This window comes from Thunnus albacares, chromosome 18, assembly GCF_914725855.1.
Source record: "Thunnus albacares chromosome 18, fThuAlb1.1, whole genome shotgun sequence".
NCBI classification, from domain to species: Eukaryota; Metazoa; Chordata; class Actinopteri; order Scombriformes; family Scombridae; genus Thunnus; species Thunnus albacares.
The window spans coordinates 18450010-18469366 of NC_058123.1; the positions used below are offsets into that span (position 1 = coordinate 18450010).

A 19357-nucleotide genomic window follows, 5' to 3' on the forward strand; every position below is an offset into this window, starting at 1 on the left:
CGAAAATCAAAGACAGAGAAAATGAAAAATCCTGTAGTCAATCTTCATCAGAAAAAAAAACCAAACAAACACGCAACACACATAAGGTCCTATGAACTGCACAAAACTGGTGCTTAAGGATTATGTGCCTTGCAAACAAGATTCACTTCCAACCTCATTATAGTCCAATGAGGAGTCATTACAGAGAGCACAGATAGAGGCCAGCTCCACCAAGGCATCATACTGGGAACATTTGACTGGTTTGGCGTCATGGAACCTAAACAAAACAGAGGCAGACAGGAAACAACTAGTGAGCCAACTATGCAGAAGCCATAAAAAAAACAGGTGTGAACATGTCAAAACCTGAATAGTATAAAAGAGAAATTTTCAAATTAGTTTAGAAGGATCTCTTTCCTAGTGGTTTAAAACTTCATTTGTTTTAGATACATTTTCATTTTACACTTAATACACAGAATACTCACACTTCTCCATCTGGGGCATATGTAGAGCCAGTGACAGTGAATTCCTTTAAGGAACAATGATCGCCCTCTGCTCGGTCAATGATAAACATCTAGAAAACACAAACATTGTAGAGACAAATTATTAGTACTTCATAGTCACACACCACATCTATCGAGAGCAACCATGGATATATGACAAAGCTAGAAGCTAACCGACACATCCAGCAGGTGGCAGCAGCACGCTACCATCCGCTGGAAATAAACCTTCATATCATGAGCCCACTTGAACATAGAACAGCACACAATATCGAAATGCTGAGCCAAAGCAGACAATGAACACTCTGGTGGGGAGGGCCCATAAATGTCATCTTACAGCAAGGCAGACACGGAATTCCTGTAAGTGCAGTCACACTACATGAATAAACTCTGGATACGGCGGAAATAGTTTGACCTTGAGTATCCAAATCTTTAGGTAATGAGACTGCTTATTGTGTCTGATTTATTCATGATCAAGATGATTTTTTTTTTTTTTTTTTTTTTTTTTTTATAATTGGAATAGGAGGAATTTGTTCATTTAACACAAAAAAGCATCCATATGAATACCCCCATTCAAAGATAAGAGTGTTCATTTTTCCAAGACAGCGATACAAGGAAATCCACAACAAAGACCAAATCGGAAGAAAAGTGAACACATTTGCCCAAAATTGAGGGGGGGGTAGGACAGAGTTACATGAGGGATGAAAATAGAAATATCTGGAAAAAAAAAAAAAAATGATGAGCCGGCATTATGGCTGCAGTACCTTCAGGCACCAGCCACAATACAAAAAAGCAGTGATGTCAATGGCAGTCCTACAGAAAATCCGAGGAGTTGAAGAGAAACATGAAGTCACTCGGGGGAGACTAATTTTAGTACTGCCCTATTTGGACAGGGGATAGCTCGGATGCTGCAGATGCGTCTCGCGCACAAGTTTCCCCGACAGTAACTATCAAACAGCCATTAATGGCATCCTATGGGATCTAATGTGAGGCTTTTCAAACATGTTCAACACGATTTTGACTTGTTCCACACAATTTTGACTTGAGGAAAATTGTGCAGGATGAGCGAGGAAAGAAGCAGAGAGACAGGGGAAGGAGAGAGAATCTCTCAAGACAAGGTCAGTTACGCAACTCTACTGCTGGTTCTGCTGTAAGTGACTAACTACTGCATACTGATCAGCATGCTGCCTTAACAAGAAGGGGGGAGGAGAGTGGAATGAGGAGGGAAGAAAGGAGGAGGGAAACAGAAGAGCAGCGAGATAAAGGGCTGAGGAAGAGCGCTGAGGAAGACGGAAGGACGGAGCAGGAGGGAGAAATTACACAAATGGAAAACTAGAAATGTATGCCTCTGCCAACTAGTCAAGTTGGAGCTTACATCCATGTCTGTTCAGACTTTGAAGGAATTTAATAAAATCACCACAGTTTCAAGGTGGGCACCCGAGATTAGTGTCACCAATTCAGTATCCGACCAAATGTGAAACATGGTCACAATCTCCCCTTCTGTTTCTCAGTTATGGCGTTGAAAAACAGCCAGAAAAGTGTTTTTGCAGAACATTATGATGTCACAGTGACGCTGAACTTTGACCTTTTGGATATAAAATGTCATCGCTTCATCATTTTATCCTATTAGACATTCGTGTGAAACTTACATAACTGCATATGAATTCTTGAGTTATCATTTGACCTCCAAAATCTAATCAAGAGCTTGGAAAATCATGCATACTTTGTTAGACTAAAATAGACAGTAAACAGATAATAGTTCATATAGCCTAAAGCTATTCATGCTCATAAGGAATCCGAAAATATATACACAACATGTACTTTTTAATCTTGTTTAATCTCAGCCTGTGTACAACTAAATCCTTCATTATCCTTTATTAGTCATTCAATGTCAGCAGCACTCAGTGCTCAATAAATCCCTACTGTCAGTGTTGAAAAGTTTACACTTGAAAGGTTCTCAGATGTCAGGATAGAAGCCAGCCCAAGCTCTTTCCATGTATGGCAACTGGTTTTTATAGTATTTATTTTTGTACTTTTCTCCCATTTGTCTTCTAGTTTGAGATGACCGTTTCCAAATACAGTGCAATCCTCATCACTGCTCACTGTACTGTTGCCCTTGAGAGGATGTAGACAGCCAATGCTGCCTCCATGGCACATGCTGTCGACACTGTGTGTTTGCAATCCTCAGATTCACATTACGACTTGAATACTAATAGTTTGGTTGATGAGAGTTTTCAGACTTAAAATGAGGTCTGGGCCCTGAAAATGTTAGAGATTTAAGAGATGGATCGCTCAAATTAATCACTGGCAGCTTCAGCTCCACGGGTTCATTTGAGCTCACTGCTCCTGTTTAAATATTATGGCGTGCCACTTAAATAGTTCCTCAATCCAATCTTATTCTAAAAAAGGTACAAAAATAATAATTACACTCATTTCAGATGCCCCATTTGCAATTAACTGTCAATCAATGAACTCCTCCAGTGGGACACACTGAGCACATCCTGTTCTCATTTATCACACTTGGCTGGCGGTGATTTTAACTAGTATTCTTCAGCATAAACTAATTATCAGTGGCAAGTAGTCTGGACTGCTTACACATGTAAAGAGGGCCAGATCTAAGGCAGCAGAAAGGGTAATGATGTACACTCATTGACAAGTGTGGTCATGATCAGGTCAATTATTTTTGTCTAATAAATGATCATTTATTTAATGATTACTGTTAGTATAATATGAACCTAGCCCGTCGTGTGCTCTCACCTAACATTCTGAAGTACGCCCTATTTTTTTGTGTCTGCTCTACAAGCTGCATGCCAACATTTACACTGGTTACTATGACATCAATGTGAAAGCTGTTAGATAAGCCAACAATGTCAACATAATCTGAGTTGACTAAGAGATGACGGTTGAAGGTTAATGAGTCAACTTAAAATAACTGTTCTCTATAGCAACAAATAGTCTCTGAGGTAAATGTGTGAAATAATAGGGAAAATATAGGATTCCATATTAACAGTGAAATAAAAAACCATTTGACTTATGCTAAAAACTCTTAACAGCTAAGTGCAATTTAGTTGTTTTATGAGAAGGCTGAACAGGCTTACATCTCTTTTTGTGTCAATCAACGTTTTGGCCAACATGACATTGATGAAGTAAGGAAAAAATATTTTCTAAATAAAATGTTTTTTCACATGATGAATCATTGTTCTGTCTCTTTTTTGTGGAAAAGTGTATATTAACTTCATTTTTAAACTTTAAGTTTTTACTTAACATCTTTTAACTGCAGATTTCTATTATTGTCATTTCGTGTGCAGCCGGCAGGCTAAGTATGCCCCTTGAAAAATCTAATCGAATATGCAATTCTCTTTCATCTCTAGGTGGTTGTGTGTGTCAATATAAGATTTATGAATAAATACTTGAAATCCACAAAACAATCCACAACTGAGCTCTCTCCCAGGTACTAATGAAAAAGCTTTACGTTTTCCTTCCTCTCTCTGCTGCTGTTCAATCCTCTCTTACCCTGCACACAGACATCTGATTGGTGGTCAACGTGCCGGTCTTGTCAGAGCAGATGACAGATGTACAGCCGAGGGTCTCCACAGAGGGTAAACTGCGGACAATGGCATTCTTCTTGGCCATACGCCGTGTTCCCAAAGCCAGGCAAGTGGTGATGACAGCAGGCAGACCTGGAGAGAAACAGCAACACAACCACAGAGGGGAAAAAAAAAAAAAAAGAGGATTAAGACATATAGGAGAGGTGATAAAGGGTTACAGAAAGAAATGGAGACAGCCAATAACAAACCACACTTTTCCATTTCCTCAAGTAATGAGTAAATGATTGTCCCTGTATCATAAAATACTGAAAAATTGCCAATAATATAGGATTTTCCAGCAGTTTGTTCCAGCAGTCTGAATAATGTCACAGCAAGGGAGCCTCAAGAGAAACTTAACATGTCACATGGCTGCATTTGTGTAACTCTCCAGCTCACCTTCCGGGATAGCAGCAACTGCCAGAGCCACAGCAATCTTGAAGTAGTAGACAGCACCACGGATCCAGGAGCCTCCATGGACAGGATCATTGAAATGTCCGATATTGATGATCCACACGGCAATGCAGATCAGAGTAATAACCTTCAATTATACAACATTAAGAAGAATTTTAAAGATCATAGCAATAATAGCATTTTGACCGTTTTTCCTGTCATTTTATAATTAAGAAAAAGCTAAAAGCAGCGTGACAGCACCTTGGATAGTTGCTGTCCGAACTCATCCAGCTTTTGTTGCAGCGGTGTTCTCTCCTGCTCTGTCGATGCCATCTCATCTCGGATTTTGCCGATCTCTGTGTTGCCAGCTGTGGCCACCACAACACCAACAGCCTTACCAGCTGCGATGTTGGTGCCCTGAGGAGGAGTAGAGAAAAGCAGTAGAAAACAATTAAAGTGTGATTAGGCTTCTGGGTAAGGGGGGGGGGGGAACTAGTTTGACAACTATTTTGAGACATGTGTCATCAAGATACAGAGGAGATTCAACGTGCGGCAAGAGTCAACACGCAACAATAATCCGCTTGATAAACACATTTTAGAGACAGTAAAGGCTGCCGTGGTAATGCACTCCAACAATGATTTTTGTATATAAATGTGCACATGATGTAAATCCTTTCAACTAATTACATTTCCAAACTGATGAGGACTCTTCAGCTTTTCATGCACTGTTATTGTATGTTTTTTGCATGTATGAGTAAGAAAAAGTGAGGATATAAATGGATGATTCAAAATTTTCCAAAAGCACTGTCACTCTAAATTAGAAAAATGGATGAGAAGAATGATGATGGTATAAAAAAACAACAGCATGAGGAGGAGGAGGATGACAGCAGAACATTTCTGCCTTTACAGGTGTAAGTCAGACACTCAGAAAAGATGAAAAGGGGTGAGGATCTTTTTCTAAATTGTAAAATAGTACTGAACAGCCTAAAATGGTCTTGTTAGTCACTCACGGAGAAGAGCATGTTTTTCTTGTCCTGGTTGACAGCACGTGGGTCAGGCACCGGGTCCGTGTGTTTGATCACAGACACAGACTCTCCTGCAGAAGGAAAGAAGAACGAGGAGGAAACAAAACAAACAAACAAACAAACAAAAAATGAGCAAGGGAAGCAGTGGGAGAGTTTCTACACAGTAGAGCAAAACGGTAGTTGTCAAGTCAAGTCAATCTTATCTCTACAGCCCAACATCACAAATCACAAATTTGCCTCAGGAGGCTTTACAGTCTGTACAACAAATACAACATCCTCTGTCCTTAGGCCCTCCATTCGAAAAAGGAAAAACTCCCTAAAAAAACCCAAAACTTTAACAGGGGGAAAAAATTGAATAAGTAGTTGTGATGCTTGGTTGACACTTTGGGCAGATATGTGTGGAAAAGGCTCTGCAGATGACTGAGCAGGCCTGACAATTACCAAATGCTACATCGCCACTGCCTTTCAAACCCCATATCTGATAGTGGGGTTGCACTGTGTGTGTGTGTGTGCGTGCGTGTGTGTGTGTGAGTGTGTAATCAACTGTGCAAGGCCTGCACTGTTCTGATAGAATAAGGCAGTGAGCATCTTACAGGAGGTATGGCCATGAATGGGGAAGAGAAGAGGGGAGAAAATAGCTGAAACACTAAAATATCCCATGGAATTTGCTACCAATTAAGGCAGCAAGACAAGAGATTTAAAGCCTTGATTCTCATAAACCTCCCCTCTCGTGTATCATCCGTCCTTCGATATTCTCCCCTCCTAATTTTTTCCGTAGCTATATTGATGTCCAATTATCCATCCGCGGCTTCATCCGTTTACTTTTCCTTTCATCCTCATCACTCATTTCTTTTTGTTTTGTATTGGCTGAGCAGCCATGACTACGGGGTGTAATGAGGGCATGTGCGTCAAAGAGAGGCTGAAATTGCTCGTTCTTGTTCTACTGTGTCTCGGGTTGAAAAAGGGTGTTAAGTCTATTGCGGTGGCAGGCTAAGAAATGCGTGTCTATATACTATATGTAAGCTGGGCTGGAAAAATTGTATTTTGTAAACACACAAAGTGTATAATCATGTAATGGGTGAGGATGCGGAGAGGCAGGAACATGAATCAATAGAAACTCACACAGACAAAAAGCTCAAAACAATTAAAATATAGTTATACCTGTAAGAATTGATTGGTCTACCCTCAGTGTGGTTGACTTGATCGAGGTCAGCCTGATGTCTGCAGGCACTTTATCACCAACTGTGGATAGAAACAACAAGCAGAAGACATACTTAAGTGCCCTTTCACGGTTAAAAGAATCTGTAAATGGCGCTGCACTCAAAGTGGATGGACACCTTGTATAAGTAGAATAAGTTAAGTTGGGAAAAAGTGTACAAACACTTTGACAAGTGATAAAAGCAGAGGAGCGGTGCTAAGATTAGATAAGACTATATTCAGCCATTTACTCGAGTCTTGGAAACAAAATCAACTGCCAAAATCAACCCATTCTGCTCGGGATCATTAAAACAATCAAACTCAAGTTATTTGTTGGAGAGAGGCGGCGGGGAGAGTTATGCATTCAAATATTATTAACGTTCATCTCATCTCCCGCACAGGACATAAATAGATCATTTCTCATTCTTTCCACTAACACGAGGCTTTAAGCAATCCCCAGTAAAACAAATGTAAAATGTAAATATACACCAAATTCCAAACAAGTGTTTCCTCTGTAGAAAGTGCTTAAGTACAGTTAAAGCCACTGACATTTGATTTCTTTTTAAGCAGAGCTAATAAACAGTTGGACTCCTTTGTATGGTTTCACATGGTTCTGATCTGGGCAGATAAAAAGTGTTGATAATGAACCATTCGGCTTTGTGGTTTGAGGGAAAAAAAAACAAAACATTAGACCGCACTACATTCAGATGAACATCAGCTTTCAAGTGATGTTTTCTTTGGAGTTTTCCATTACAAAAGAATTTCTATGGGATGAGATCGGAAATACAAACATGCAATATATTATGTCTTAAAAAGGTCGGATCCATGATTAATTACTTTAAAAAACACCTGTAAAAAGGTTTTAAAGGGTTAGGGTCAACATATGTATTATTATGTTCACCATATTATACTATACTATTACAGTAATACAACGGGTCAGCTACAGGTCCCCAGAGCTGCCAAAATTGACATTTTAATGAAATTCTCAAGCATGATGGAAAATCCCACTGTTGTACCAAAGCTAACAGTAAGACATCACACAACTTAAAAGGGTGAAGGCAAAAGCAATATAAAGTTTTGACCCGTAGGCTCTTAAGAGATCCCTTTGTGGACAGCGGAGAGTGGTGACAGGCATGTAAACCAACCTTTGGGCCTCTGCAGTGCCCCTCAGAGCAGAGAGGAAGACAAGGAGGAAGGAGGAGGAGAAAATGGGAAGAGGGATTAGATGAGTCCTGCAAAACACACGTCCAAAAATGGGAAAACTATTTTGATCAGTTGCAAACATGTGCTGCTGGATTTGGGGGAAGGGGAAGGATAAAAAAAAACCTTCTGGTTTAAGCGAGGAGAACCCGCTCCACGTCATGTGGACCAAAATAGAAACAGTATGACGTGTCCTTGCGTACAGACTCTTCATTCATTCCCACCGTTCTCATGAGTTGTGACAGCTTTTAGCCATCAATACAGAAGCTTAAGTGAGGAAATTCATCTCAATAAATGAGTAGCCAATAAAGCAACACTGTACCTATAATTTTTAAAAACTCAATTTTGTTACAGTAACATGGTAATGTTGAGTTCATGCTGAGTGATAATGCTACTAGACTGTACCAGCTACACTACCAAATTTGGTCTTCTACTTGACCAGAGATGTCAAAACCACTTCATCATCACCTGCCTGTCTTCAAACTAGATCCCCCTTAACAGAAAAGAGAAGGTGCAAAACGATGAGACACAAAGGAGACGAGGAACTGCAGTCGTTTGAAATATTAAAGATTCAAAGCCTTGTGGGAAGATACCTTTACCCCACTGTTGGTGTTTACTGGCAACAAGGTCACAGCAAGCAGAATAACCCACTTTGACAGGCAGTGAGAAAGAAGATTGATCTGTTCATTATTAAGGCTTTTGAATTTGCCTTTAAAAAATAAAACCTTTGTCAATTAGGATAGGTATGTTGACTTAAGTACTTTATTTAAGTATATTATGTTCACTATTATGACAAACTTACTTCTCTAGGCAATAAGGAGCCTATTACGTTTCATGCATTGGTCAACAATGATTCAATAGATAAATATAAGCTGCAATTATCAAAGCCTCTGAAATGACTGTTACTGTGAATTAATGTTGCTACAGGTCACTCTATTTTGCACACAATGAAAACAGCTATTTTTGCAATTATCTTCAGAAATTTGCTGCAGTGACCCAAAATTTGCAGCTGTTTCAACTTAAAGAGTGGCAATATCTTTCCTTCCATCTTACAGAACATGCTCTTTTTAGCTCTTATATTTTCTGGGAAAGTGTGGACAGCTTCTGGGATAGGGACCTTTCCTCCTCCCATGTGAACAAAGGGTTTTAGCTGAATTATCTGTTCCCTAGAGTGAGAGACAAATGTCAGGCTGCATACACTTGACGTGAGTGATAACACCCCAAGTCCTTTTCATAGTCTATCCAGAGTCCCAACCTCTCTCCCCCTTATCCTTACAATGGCCCAAATCCCTTCCCTGTGTGACTGACTGTATAAGTCTCGACTCATGCAAAAATCTCAGGAAATGAAGATGACAACTGTGTCGTTATATCAAAGTCTGAGGTCGACTCAGTATCATAACATAAATTTGAATTTGAGTTATAGTGCAGATACATTTACACCGCACCCAACTATTCATCATGGGGGATCCAGTGAAACTTTAAAGGCCTTAAGGGGGTTGTATATTTTCTCTCCCAGTGACTGATGCTTCCTGGTGAGCTAGCACGTAGGCTTACAGCCTTGAGGGACCTTTCATGAGGTCCTCCAGCCCTCAAGGGACTCTTTCGCTCCTCTTATGAATGGAAAGATCACAAGATCAAACCTTAACATACAAACACACATGAAAGTGGGCATTCCATATCATTTCAGTGTGTTCAAATGATGGACTGATACCTTAAACACATGATAGGCAGAGAGGGAGGACATGAGAGCATGGACGAGTGGAACAGATAGGCAGCAGCGGACGGGCAGAGACAGATAGCTTGGGGTGATGACAATAGACAGACTATCCTTCACTCTTTAAACACAAGAGAGGAGAGAGTGGCCATCTGGAGCACAAATTATTTATCCAAATGAATCCGTACCCTTTCTAAACGTTACATCCTGTCTTGATGTCGCCTCCCCCAGGACAGAACAACATTTATGATGAACACTGCCCTCAGATTGTGGTTAAGATAAAACCACAAGCCAGGAAGAGCAGAGGTGATCACAAATATACATCCGAGCTACATACAACCAGCAAGAGTGAATCTGAGGGAACAAAAGAAAAATGGGAAAGGAAGGACATGCCTTATAGACTGTTGTTGCATGGGTCAAGGTCATCACTTTGGCAACAGATTTAGCACCTCTTGCCCCAATAAGGAATTGCAAGCAAAAAGTAATGTGAAGGAGAGAAAAGAAGCAAACAATTGTTTCCTCAGTAGAGTGCTGGCAGTAAATAAAACCACTTAGGGTTTTAAATGAAACCCTGAAATACTCAAGAGACCAAGCAGTGTATGAGTGGCTCAACTGGGGGATTGTGAGTCATTATGATGTGGGCGACATAAGCCAGAAACTGAAAACATAACTGAAGATAACCAGAAATGCTGTGAAACCTCTTTGACAGTTGAAGTGATTTGTCTAGTACACTCTCTGTGTCCTGTTACTCGTTTACCACAAAACCTACACCAACAGTGGTACTATAATATAAATTTTGCTTCAATATAGTACGATCAGAATGCACCGGTGGCTGCCATATTGATATCTCAATAAGTTGTGTCACTTGATGCTCTGCGCGGAAGGACAGACAAAAGCAAACTGTGCTAAACGATATCCAATTCATACAACAGAAAAACTGTTTGTGCAACACAGCCAATAAACTGAACTGTGACAAGTAAGCAAACACTGAAGGAAAAACATGTTTCATAAGAAAGTCTTTGCAAGCCTGTAAGACAAGAGTGTGGACATCTGGATAGTTGAGACAGCAGTTTTTCATTTGTTTTGGTTTTTTTGAAGATCTGACTAACTCTTTAGGAGGTATAGCTACATTTGATTGGGAAAGGAGAGGTGGGCATAACCCTGATTGTGTATACAAATAGCATATTATCAACACGGAGCAAGACACATAACCATAGTAATCCACTCACACTCAGAACACAAGAGTTCCACTGACCACTTGATAACAATTGCTCTGATGGAGCATCTGACTTTGTAATGGCCAACTATCACAGCTCTAGACCTAAATTCCTCAAAGGATATAAAACACATGCTTGGTCTGACAAGACAGTTTACAGGCTGGCATAACACTAATTTGTCATCAACCCCCACACTTTCCAACTATTTGTGTTTGCAAACACATACACATGCACACAAAGCTCTTTGGCAAAGAACATTTAACTAAGGTCGCTCTTATAGAAATTGCTCTTTTCGCTGTGGCAGATCCATATTGTACAACTTAAACCTGTTAATCAAATTCATCTTCATTACTTATGTGACCTTCAGAGGCCCATCTATTAGCTTTAGGGCCTTATTTATGCAAAAAGCTCGCTACCACAGACAGTAAATCAGATGGCTGTAACTGTGTATACAAATCATGTACACAGGCTTGTTTGGTTCAGCTACTGTCCCACTAAAACATTAAAGTTGGCAAGTTGAATGATCTACGCAACTCTGAATATGGCAAAAGTTGCAGCAACACGAACTGTGGTTCTACATTTTAACTTCAAACAATATCTGAAGGGTTATCAAGAATATCAAGTGCAGCAGTCCATGCTGAGATCCGCTCCTGTCAGAAGTGAAGAAGATAAGGAGGCTGTAGTGGCCACATGATTACTGAGATTGTACAGCTGAAGCTTGAAAGACTAAGCATCATCTGAAGCTTACAGTAGGGGTTGGGTACTGTTCTTGATTATGATTTCATTGATTTTGATTCCAAATGCACAAGTAAGAAACCTCGGTGTCATTTTAGATTCTAACCTTAATTTTAAAGCCCATTTTAATTCGTTGACCAAAACTGCCCTTTCTCATTTGCACAATATAGTGAGGGTGAGACCTCTACTGGGCCAGCAAGATGCTGAAAAGCTTGTTCATGCTTTTGTTTCTGGTCGTCTTGATTACTGCAACGCTCTATATACTGGCCTACCAAAAGCAGCCAGTGCAAAACTACAGACTATTTACAATGCTGCTGGCAGGGTTTTAACCAAAACTAAAATGAGACATCATATAACTCCTGTTTTATGAGACCTACACTGGCTCCCTGTATCTTTTAGAATTGATTTTAAAGTCTTTCTCTTAAGTTTTTAAGACACTAAATGGCCTCACCCCCCTTTTATACCACAGCCTATCATTTTATGATCCTTCACGTCCCCCAAGATCCTCCACAGCTGCTCTTTTATCTGTTCCCAAGGTTGCCACTAAAACCTTTGTGGATGCTGCTTTTAGCCCCAAAAAAATGGAACACTGTGCCGTTAAATATTAAACTTGCTGACTCAGTGGACGGTTTAAACGACAATGCAAAACCTATCTTTTTAATATAGCCCATAACTAGCAACTGTCTGTTTTGATTTTCTCTAAGTTCTATTTAAATCACTGTGTAAATACAAGCTTATAAATAGTAACACTCATTTTCTCCTTGTGTATGGTTTTAAACTTGTGTTTTTGCTGTTTTGTTTTTGCTGCTGAATTGTGAAGCCCTTTGAGCTGCATCCTGTCCATGAAAGGTACTATAGAAATAAAGGTCAGTCATTTATTCATTCAAATCTCGTGGAACCCTGGTTCAGATTATTGCAGTGTTGCTGGACCCAAAATATACTGCATGAGTTCAAAAAAACACCTTTAATTTGAGCAGATTTAGGCTGCCAAAAAAGTAAATACCTTATCATATGACTGAAAAATGCAAAAATGCACTATTTTGCCAAGCACAAATTAATTGTTCTTTGGTTTGGTTCACAAACAAACTGATATATTCATAAGACGCAGTGTATCAGACTTTGTCAGGGACAGAACAATTAAGACCTATTTCCACTGTATTTCCATCATTTTCCCTGGTATTCAGTGCTTTACATTCGTTATTACTTAAGTTTAAAGTGCTCACATTAGTTGATTCTGGGTCATTATGGATTATGACTACATCAATAATACTGCAATGTTAAATCATGCTGAAGTCAATGCTTGGCCTCCGTTGCAGGTGATTCATACAGTCATTACATTTTGCTGTATCATCAGTATACTGTATTTTGTGATGCTTAACTACACTTTTGAGTGCTAGTTTCAGTCTGCCATATTGTAGACTCTGTACATGCACTGATGTATTTGAAACTTGGGATGCAGACCAAAGCGCAGTAAATCAGTCCGAATCAAGAACAAGCTGTAAATTTCTTATGGAATTCCATCTCTTGTTTGAGAGTGATTCATGTAAGTCAACACATCCTAATTTTATAGGATGTGTTTCAGAAAATAAAAATTCCCTTCCTACGTTGCAGCCGCAATAAAAAAGCGACTGTCTCCATAAGTCATGATGCAATGCCAGGCAATTCTGTAAGTGCTCATCATGGTTTTGACCCCACTGATGCTGATAATTTTAGCTGACTCATGATAGACAAACAGTACAAGTTTAAGTAAAATGTTGCCACAGTGTAACAGAGTGTTGATGCTGGGAGGCACTGGAGCCACACTGTGTTAATCCGTAACCCTTTTTAGCTTCTGACAAGATTATAAATACTAAAAGACACTAAAGAAATCTTTTCTGTGACTCTACACCTCTGACCTTCTCTTGGGAAAAGAAAATACATCTTCAAAAGGGACGGTACATATTTAACAGTCATAGAGAACAAATGGAAAAAAGAAATCAAAAAACAGGCAACAAGAAAGATATAAGACAGAAAGAGGCCCATTGAAAAAGACTGATTAGTAAAAAACAAAACAACAACACAAAACAACAAAGAGAAATGAAGAGGAGTGACATAAAAAGGCAAAAACATATGTGGCCCTGTAAAAGTTGAGGTTAGCCAAGAAAAGATGATGTTAACGAACAGATTGAACCTCTGCTCTTATATTGCGTAACTGCTTCACTCAGCACAACAATTCTGACGTTGACAAGGGGGTTGAACAGGATGAGGGATCAGCTGTGTCTGTGTGTGTGTGTGCATGTGTCTAAAACTGAGTAAAAAGTACATCATAACATTGTTGATGTTGTTTACAGAATTGATGATGAATGTTATCCATGTTCTTACAGTCTTATCAGTAGCATATGTCCCACTGAGCAGGTTGCATTTTGCAATAGTTCAGGGCTTAGTAGTCCCAGTCCTAATATCCTCAGCTCACTCCCCAACACTGCATTACTCATGTGGCATTGAGCTCTACATTCACTACATATATATCTGCATGCTGAACTACAACATATACAGTATATTTTAGATTTTAAAAGACACCGGTGCCACACAGATATGCTGCATATCAGTGACTAATCAAATAAAACAGGAAATTTTGCTAAATTAAACACAGCCAAGTTTGATCAGAGAGACAGATACTGATAGGGACCAACCAAAAGACATTGGCATTATCTTCTGTTTAAGAAGCACAGATGGAGCCAACAGGATTGAAATTCTAATTTCATGTTGCTATAAACTAAATACCATGCTAAATGCTTTGGCAAACAAGCTGATTATTTTGATTCCTTTGGATAATTTGCATGTAGTATTCAAAGAGAACCAATCTATATATAACAAGTATTCTTTATATTGAACATCTTTTGAATGCAACTTCGACTGATTTTGTCGTTGACCTACCATTCTTCGCTCATAAATTACAAGCTAGCGAGAACATTCAGAGTATTAGAATGGCTCCTGTCTGAGCGCATGCTTAATATTTTTCCTCTCACCTGCCACCTCCACGATGTCTCCAGGCACAATGTCCCTAGCCTTGATTCTCTGGACACTCTTCCTATCCTGGCGGTACACCTTCCCCATCTCTGGCTCGTACTCCTTGAGTGCTTCGATGGCATTTTCTGCATTTCGCTCCTGAACAGAGGAGATAGGATTAAAGTTCAAAATCAGAATCATCTTTATTGTTTAGTACGTACATTTACGCATACAAGGAATTTGACTCTGGTTTAGTGGCTCTAAACATACTTACAACACAACAATCTGCAGAAAGGTATACAAGGAATGTCTATATATAGGCAAAACCTTTTGTGTCTGTGAACTGTAAACAGGATACAAATAGCGCAAAGGTGTGAAGAGTGCATGGAGTGCTGAGATAAATAGTGAATAGTTAAAAAAAAAAAAAAATGTGACAAGTGGTTATGTACAGTATATACAGCCTGTTCAAATATACAGTAAAGAATGTATTTGTAAAATGAGTAAATTCCAAACAAACGCAAAGCATTACACAGGACCTGGATGAGATAATCTGTTGAGGCTAGAGCACAGTTATTCAAAATAGACTGATGAGTGTTAAGTATCACATAGGGTTCGAGATTTAGCTTTATTATCATTAAGCAAAGCGACAAATGAAAAATAGAAAAAACAAGTGCACATCACCAGTGGTTTAGGACAGACCATGGAGAAGAATTATGTCAACACCGAACATTATTATTATGTTGTAAAAGGCAAAACACGAGAAAGAACGCCCTTGTTTTGGTTTTCAGATTTTAGATTTTCAGGTTACTTAGTAAGTACTGGCGAAAGAGTAATCTGATAAAGACTACATGCCATTCTTTGATTTCTCCAACTTTTTTCTTCTTCTTGCCTCAGTTCCTTCCTAATCATTCTTCACTTGTGTTAGTGTTGACTTTTCCTTGTCTGACTGATTGCTCTTAGATTGGACAGTTTTAGTGGCAGCTCCCAGCCTGGCAGGCAGGCAGCAGTCAACGAGACATAGCAAGATCGGACACACAACCCGGGGACATCATGGTCTTTTGTAAGGAATAACCAGGGACATGCAGCCATTAAAATGGCTGCCAGTAAAGGTGAGGGTTTACAAGGTTAACAGAAACTAGAAAAGGCACAAAAAAACATCAGTTGCTCTGAATTCAGAAGACATTTCAAAACAGGTAGTTCACCAACAGCAGAGAAAAAGCAGCACACAGAACCTCCTCCACCTCTACATCAATCATACCACTTTGTTTGCATAAACAAAGACAAACAACCAGCCACTTAACTCACATTTGCACTAGTCTCAGCAGGCTGCCTTCAACAAGCATATACTTTACAAGACAATCCACTTGAGACCCACCCAGCCTACCAAGTGAAGGTGTCTTCTTAGACAGAGTATACTGTGGTGTGATTTACAATGATGGGATTCTTTTTTGAAGTTTAAAGTTTTTTTTAGACGTTTATCGTAGGATCACATATTATAAGAGTTAGAAAAATAGGCTCTGTTCACACATGGCATTAACATGCGTCTTGGATGCTCCAGTCACAAGTGGACAGCTTTAAGTACGTCAGTTCACACCTGGCATTAGAATGTGCATCTACTTGCGTCTCTTGTAACCACTTGTGGTCGGCTCTCACTTCCTTGCTCTATATGCAAATAAACACGTTCGTCATTTCTGTTTGATAGACCAAATGCGTTGTTTTTAACCGGAAGGAGGCAACAATGTACTTCCTGTGCCTTATCTGCTGGAAATTAAAAGAGGAAGTTATAGTTTGCTAAGACTCTAGCACACAGACCAAATCCATACTCTTCAGTCTAAATGGTGACAGACAACGTGTTTCGTGTGTACTCCATCCTTAAGAATCCATTTTGCCTGTTGTTGTGGCTTCTTCTTGTTGTTTTGCACTTTAATACGATGCCATTGGTGCACGAATGAGTACGGACATCCGCTCACACAGAGGACGTCAGTTGAGTAGCGGTCCTTTAATGTGGCCCAGGACACATTCACGTAAACACTGCTAAAATATGATGTGTGGTCTGTGCGATCAGATCTCAATGCGTTGTCAATGCATCTTGGGTGCATTCACGCCTGTGCTTAGAGCTGTCCGCTTGTGATCAGATCACCCAACACGCATGTGAACAGGGCCATAGTCTCACTCAAGACCTACAGTCCCTGATCCATCAACCCTGACCCCAAGGGAGAAGCTATTTCATCAAATTATGATTCAGGGGTTTAGTTCTTCCTACACTATAAACTCAAACACAAATAGGAATATGTCACAACATCAACAACAAAAAAACATGACAGATATTACCCAATGTGAGGTAGGGATCAGGAAATGTCTAATTTGATTTATTAACTTGACACATTACTTAGTGATCTACAAATTAATGTAAACTATATTTATTATTGCAAAAACATTTAACAGCCCTTAAATCTGGCTTTCTTTACACTATGTAGCATCATCTAAGGATCCACATCACCCTTTCTAAACAAAAAGATAGCACATTAAGAAATCAGTGTAGCAGGCTATGTTGACTCCAAGACAACCAGGCATGTCAGTCAATCATATCCAATAGAGACACGTCCATCACAGAATTGTTGGGATGTTCTACAAGAGATATTCCAAGTATACAATCGATCAATTCTGCCCTAGATCGTTTTTGGGTGTATGAATCTAGCCCTGTCATCCACAAGGCAGGTGAAAGAAGTCAGTCCACCTATCTATCATAACAGACTCCAGGGTAACATGTTTGCTAGGGCCATTCTGAATTTGATTGGAGAGGGTGTCAGTGGAAAAAAAAAGGGTAATTAGTTTTTCTCTGTGTACAAATGAATGCCTCCATCCATTCACTCTTGCAGCCTTTGCTTCCTGCCTATAATTAAGGTATATGTTGACGAATCAATACTGCCTCTCAAAGGACCTGACACTGTAAATCCTGGGGGAAAGCCAGGACTCAGACACACATAAACACAAGGCCATTTCAAACAACTGCATTTTTCTTTCTTTCTTATCAACAGTGTTTATCTGTTGATCTGGGTGTTGAGCTTCTACATACAATTGCCTTTACAGGGATAAATAAAGGTGTCTTGAATTGAATTTGTATTCTCTTGTCTCTAAATGTTAACCAAAAAACTAAATGTTTTCCCGCTCTGTCAAGGAGTAAAAGCAAAGGTTTCCCTGGAAAGGTAGGTCAATGAATGAGGACCAGAATATAATCAAGTGAGGATTAAGTGGAGCAGACCAGGGTCCCAGAATGATTGAGAGAAGAGAAATGTAGAAGATTGATGTGTTTTTGCCCTGAGGGTCCAATAGGATATGTACTGTACCCTTGGCCTGAATTGGAAATGTTATGGTTCAAACTTTTGTCTTTCATAATAAAATTTAATTATGAATCCCATTCCAAAGGCAATTTTGTACATTGCCAACACACATTTGATGACAACAATCCAACAGTCTTTCATTTTGTGGTTTTCATGAATTTAGTGTATTTTTACCTGCCAGACTCCTACAATAGCATTTGCTATGAGAATAAGTAGGATAACAAAAGGCTCCACAAAGGCTGTAACGGTTTCTTCTCCCTCCTCAAACCAGGCCAGCACCTACACACGAAAGGGAAAAAAAAAATTATCATTACATACACTGCAGATAAATACTGAAGCGTGAGATACCTAAAGGAAAATATTAAATGCGAAACATTAAATGAACCCCGAATAAAGGACATGAAAATTAATACTCCTGCATGCTGGATAACCACACCAAGGGGTGTTTACACACTGTTCTCCCCAGTAAGGTAAATGTTTACAGGCTTGACTTTGAAATTGTTGTGCTCGATTTCCACGGAACCTGACATTCAAGCTACTGAATAAAAACACACAGATTTCGACGCAATAGGTCATAGATAATATCAACTCTGTGTGGCCAACTCCTTTAAGTCGTTGACATGAATAGAACAAACACGATGTAGAAAGGTCGAGGCTATTTTCGGCTAATTGTCTATTTGGTGGCCTAGGACAAATAGTTCTCCATGAGAAGTTTGTCTCACATTATACTCCACAATTAAGTAACCTTTTCATCAAAACATATTACATAACTTAATAAATTGATTAAGTGTTTTCACCAGCAAATATACATTCACTTGCAAATGCAGTTCAGAAGGATTGTGTATTTTCTGTTAATTCTGTAGATCACGTAATGCAAATCGAATATAGTTTTTTTTTTTATACAATAAATTATTCATATGCATTGTTTTTTTGTTGTTTTTTTTTAAATGACACTTGCTAGACAATGAAAAGTGTTAGGTTTGTTTTGGTAAGAAAATGGTATTTTCTCCAAGTGCCTTTTTCACACACCTTGCTAGGGGATGAAGTTGTGCCATTTAAAGAATCTAATCATTTAATAATTAATAAAAAAATCAAGCCAGCTTCTGCCAGTATTGCAGAAATTGGGCCAAATGTGTTAGAGAGTCATGTCAGAGAGACTGAGAGCATAGTAACCACCTTCTCTGTTAGAATCTATGCCAGGAGCGAAATGTGTCCGATGAAATACCAACTGCTTCTTTAGCTTCTACTCCAACCTATTTAAGCATGGCCAATGAAACTTCAAATTCAATTCTAAGTGTCTATCAAACAAAGTTGTTCATGCTGCATCTTTCAGTTCCTTAGATGATTTAATGCAAAAATTTAACGGATAATTAAATTTAACTTTGTTGTCAAGCTGAAATAAATGTATATATGTCTGCATGTGCTTCTGTGATTGACAGAGAGTGAATACTACAGCTGGTGATTTATAAGTTTTGTAACCATAGCTG

The 19357-nt window shown here is 39.2% G+C and overlaps 1 protein-coding gene across 2 annotated transcripts in view; it reads right to left on the bottom strand.

The window, feature by feature from the left end:
• The window catches only part of atp2a2b (ATPase sarcoplasmic/endoplasmic reticulum Ca2+ transporting 2b), a 28767-nt gene that overhangs the window by 7201 nt on the left and 2209 nt on the right, over positions 1-19357 (bottom strand). For both annotated transcript variants that reach the window (XM_044334136.1, XM_044334134.1), the window contains exons 4-12: positions 18045-18149; positions 14550-14688; positions 6640-6720; positions 5464-5549; positions 4715-4870; positions 4460-4601; positions 3990-4156; positions 462-550; positions 154-256 (exon numbers count right to left, since the gene is read on the bottom strand). In XM_044334136.1, the coding sequence (XP_044190071.1) occupies positions 154-256; positions 462-550; positions 3990-4156; positions 4460-4601; positions 4715-4870; positions 5464-5549; positions 6640-6720; positions 14550-14688; positions 18045-18149 (1068 nt within the window). The remainder of the gene's footprint in view (positions 1-153; positions 257-461; positions 551-3989; positions 4157-4459; positions 4602-4714; positions 4871-5463; positions 5550-6639; positions 6721-14549; positions 14689-18044; positions 18150-19357) is intronic.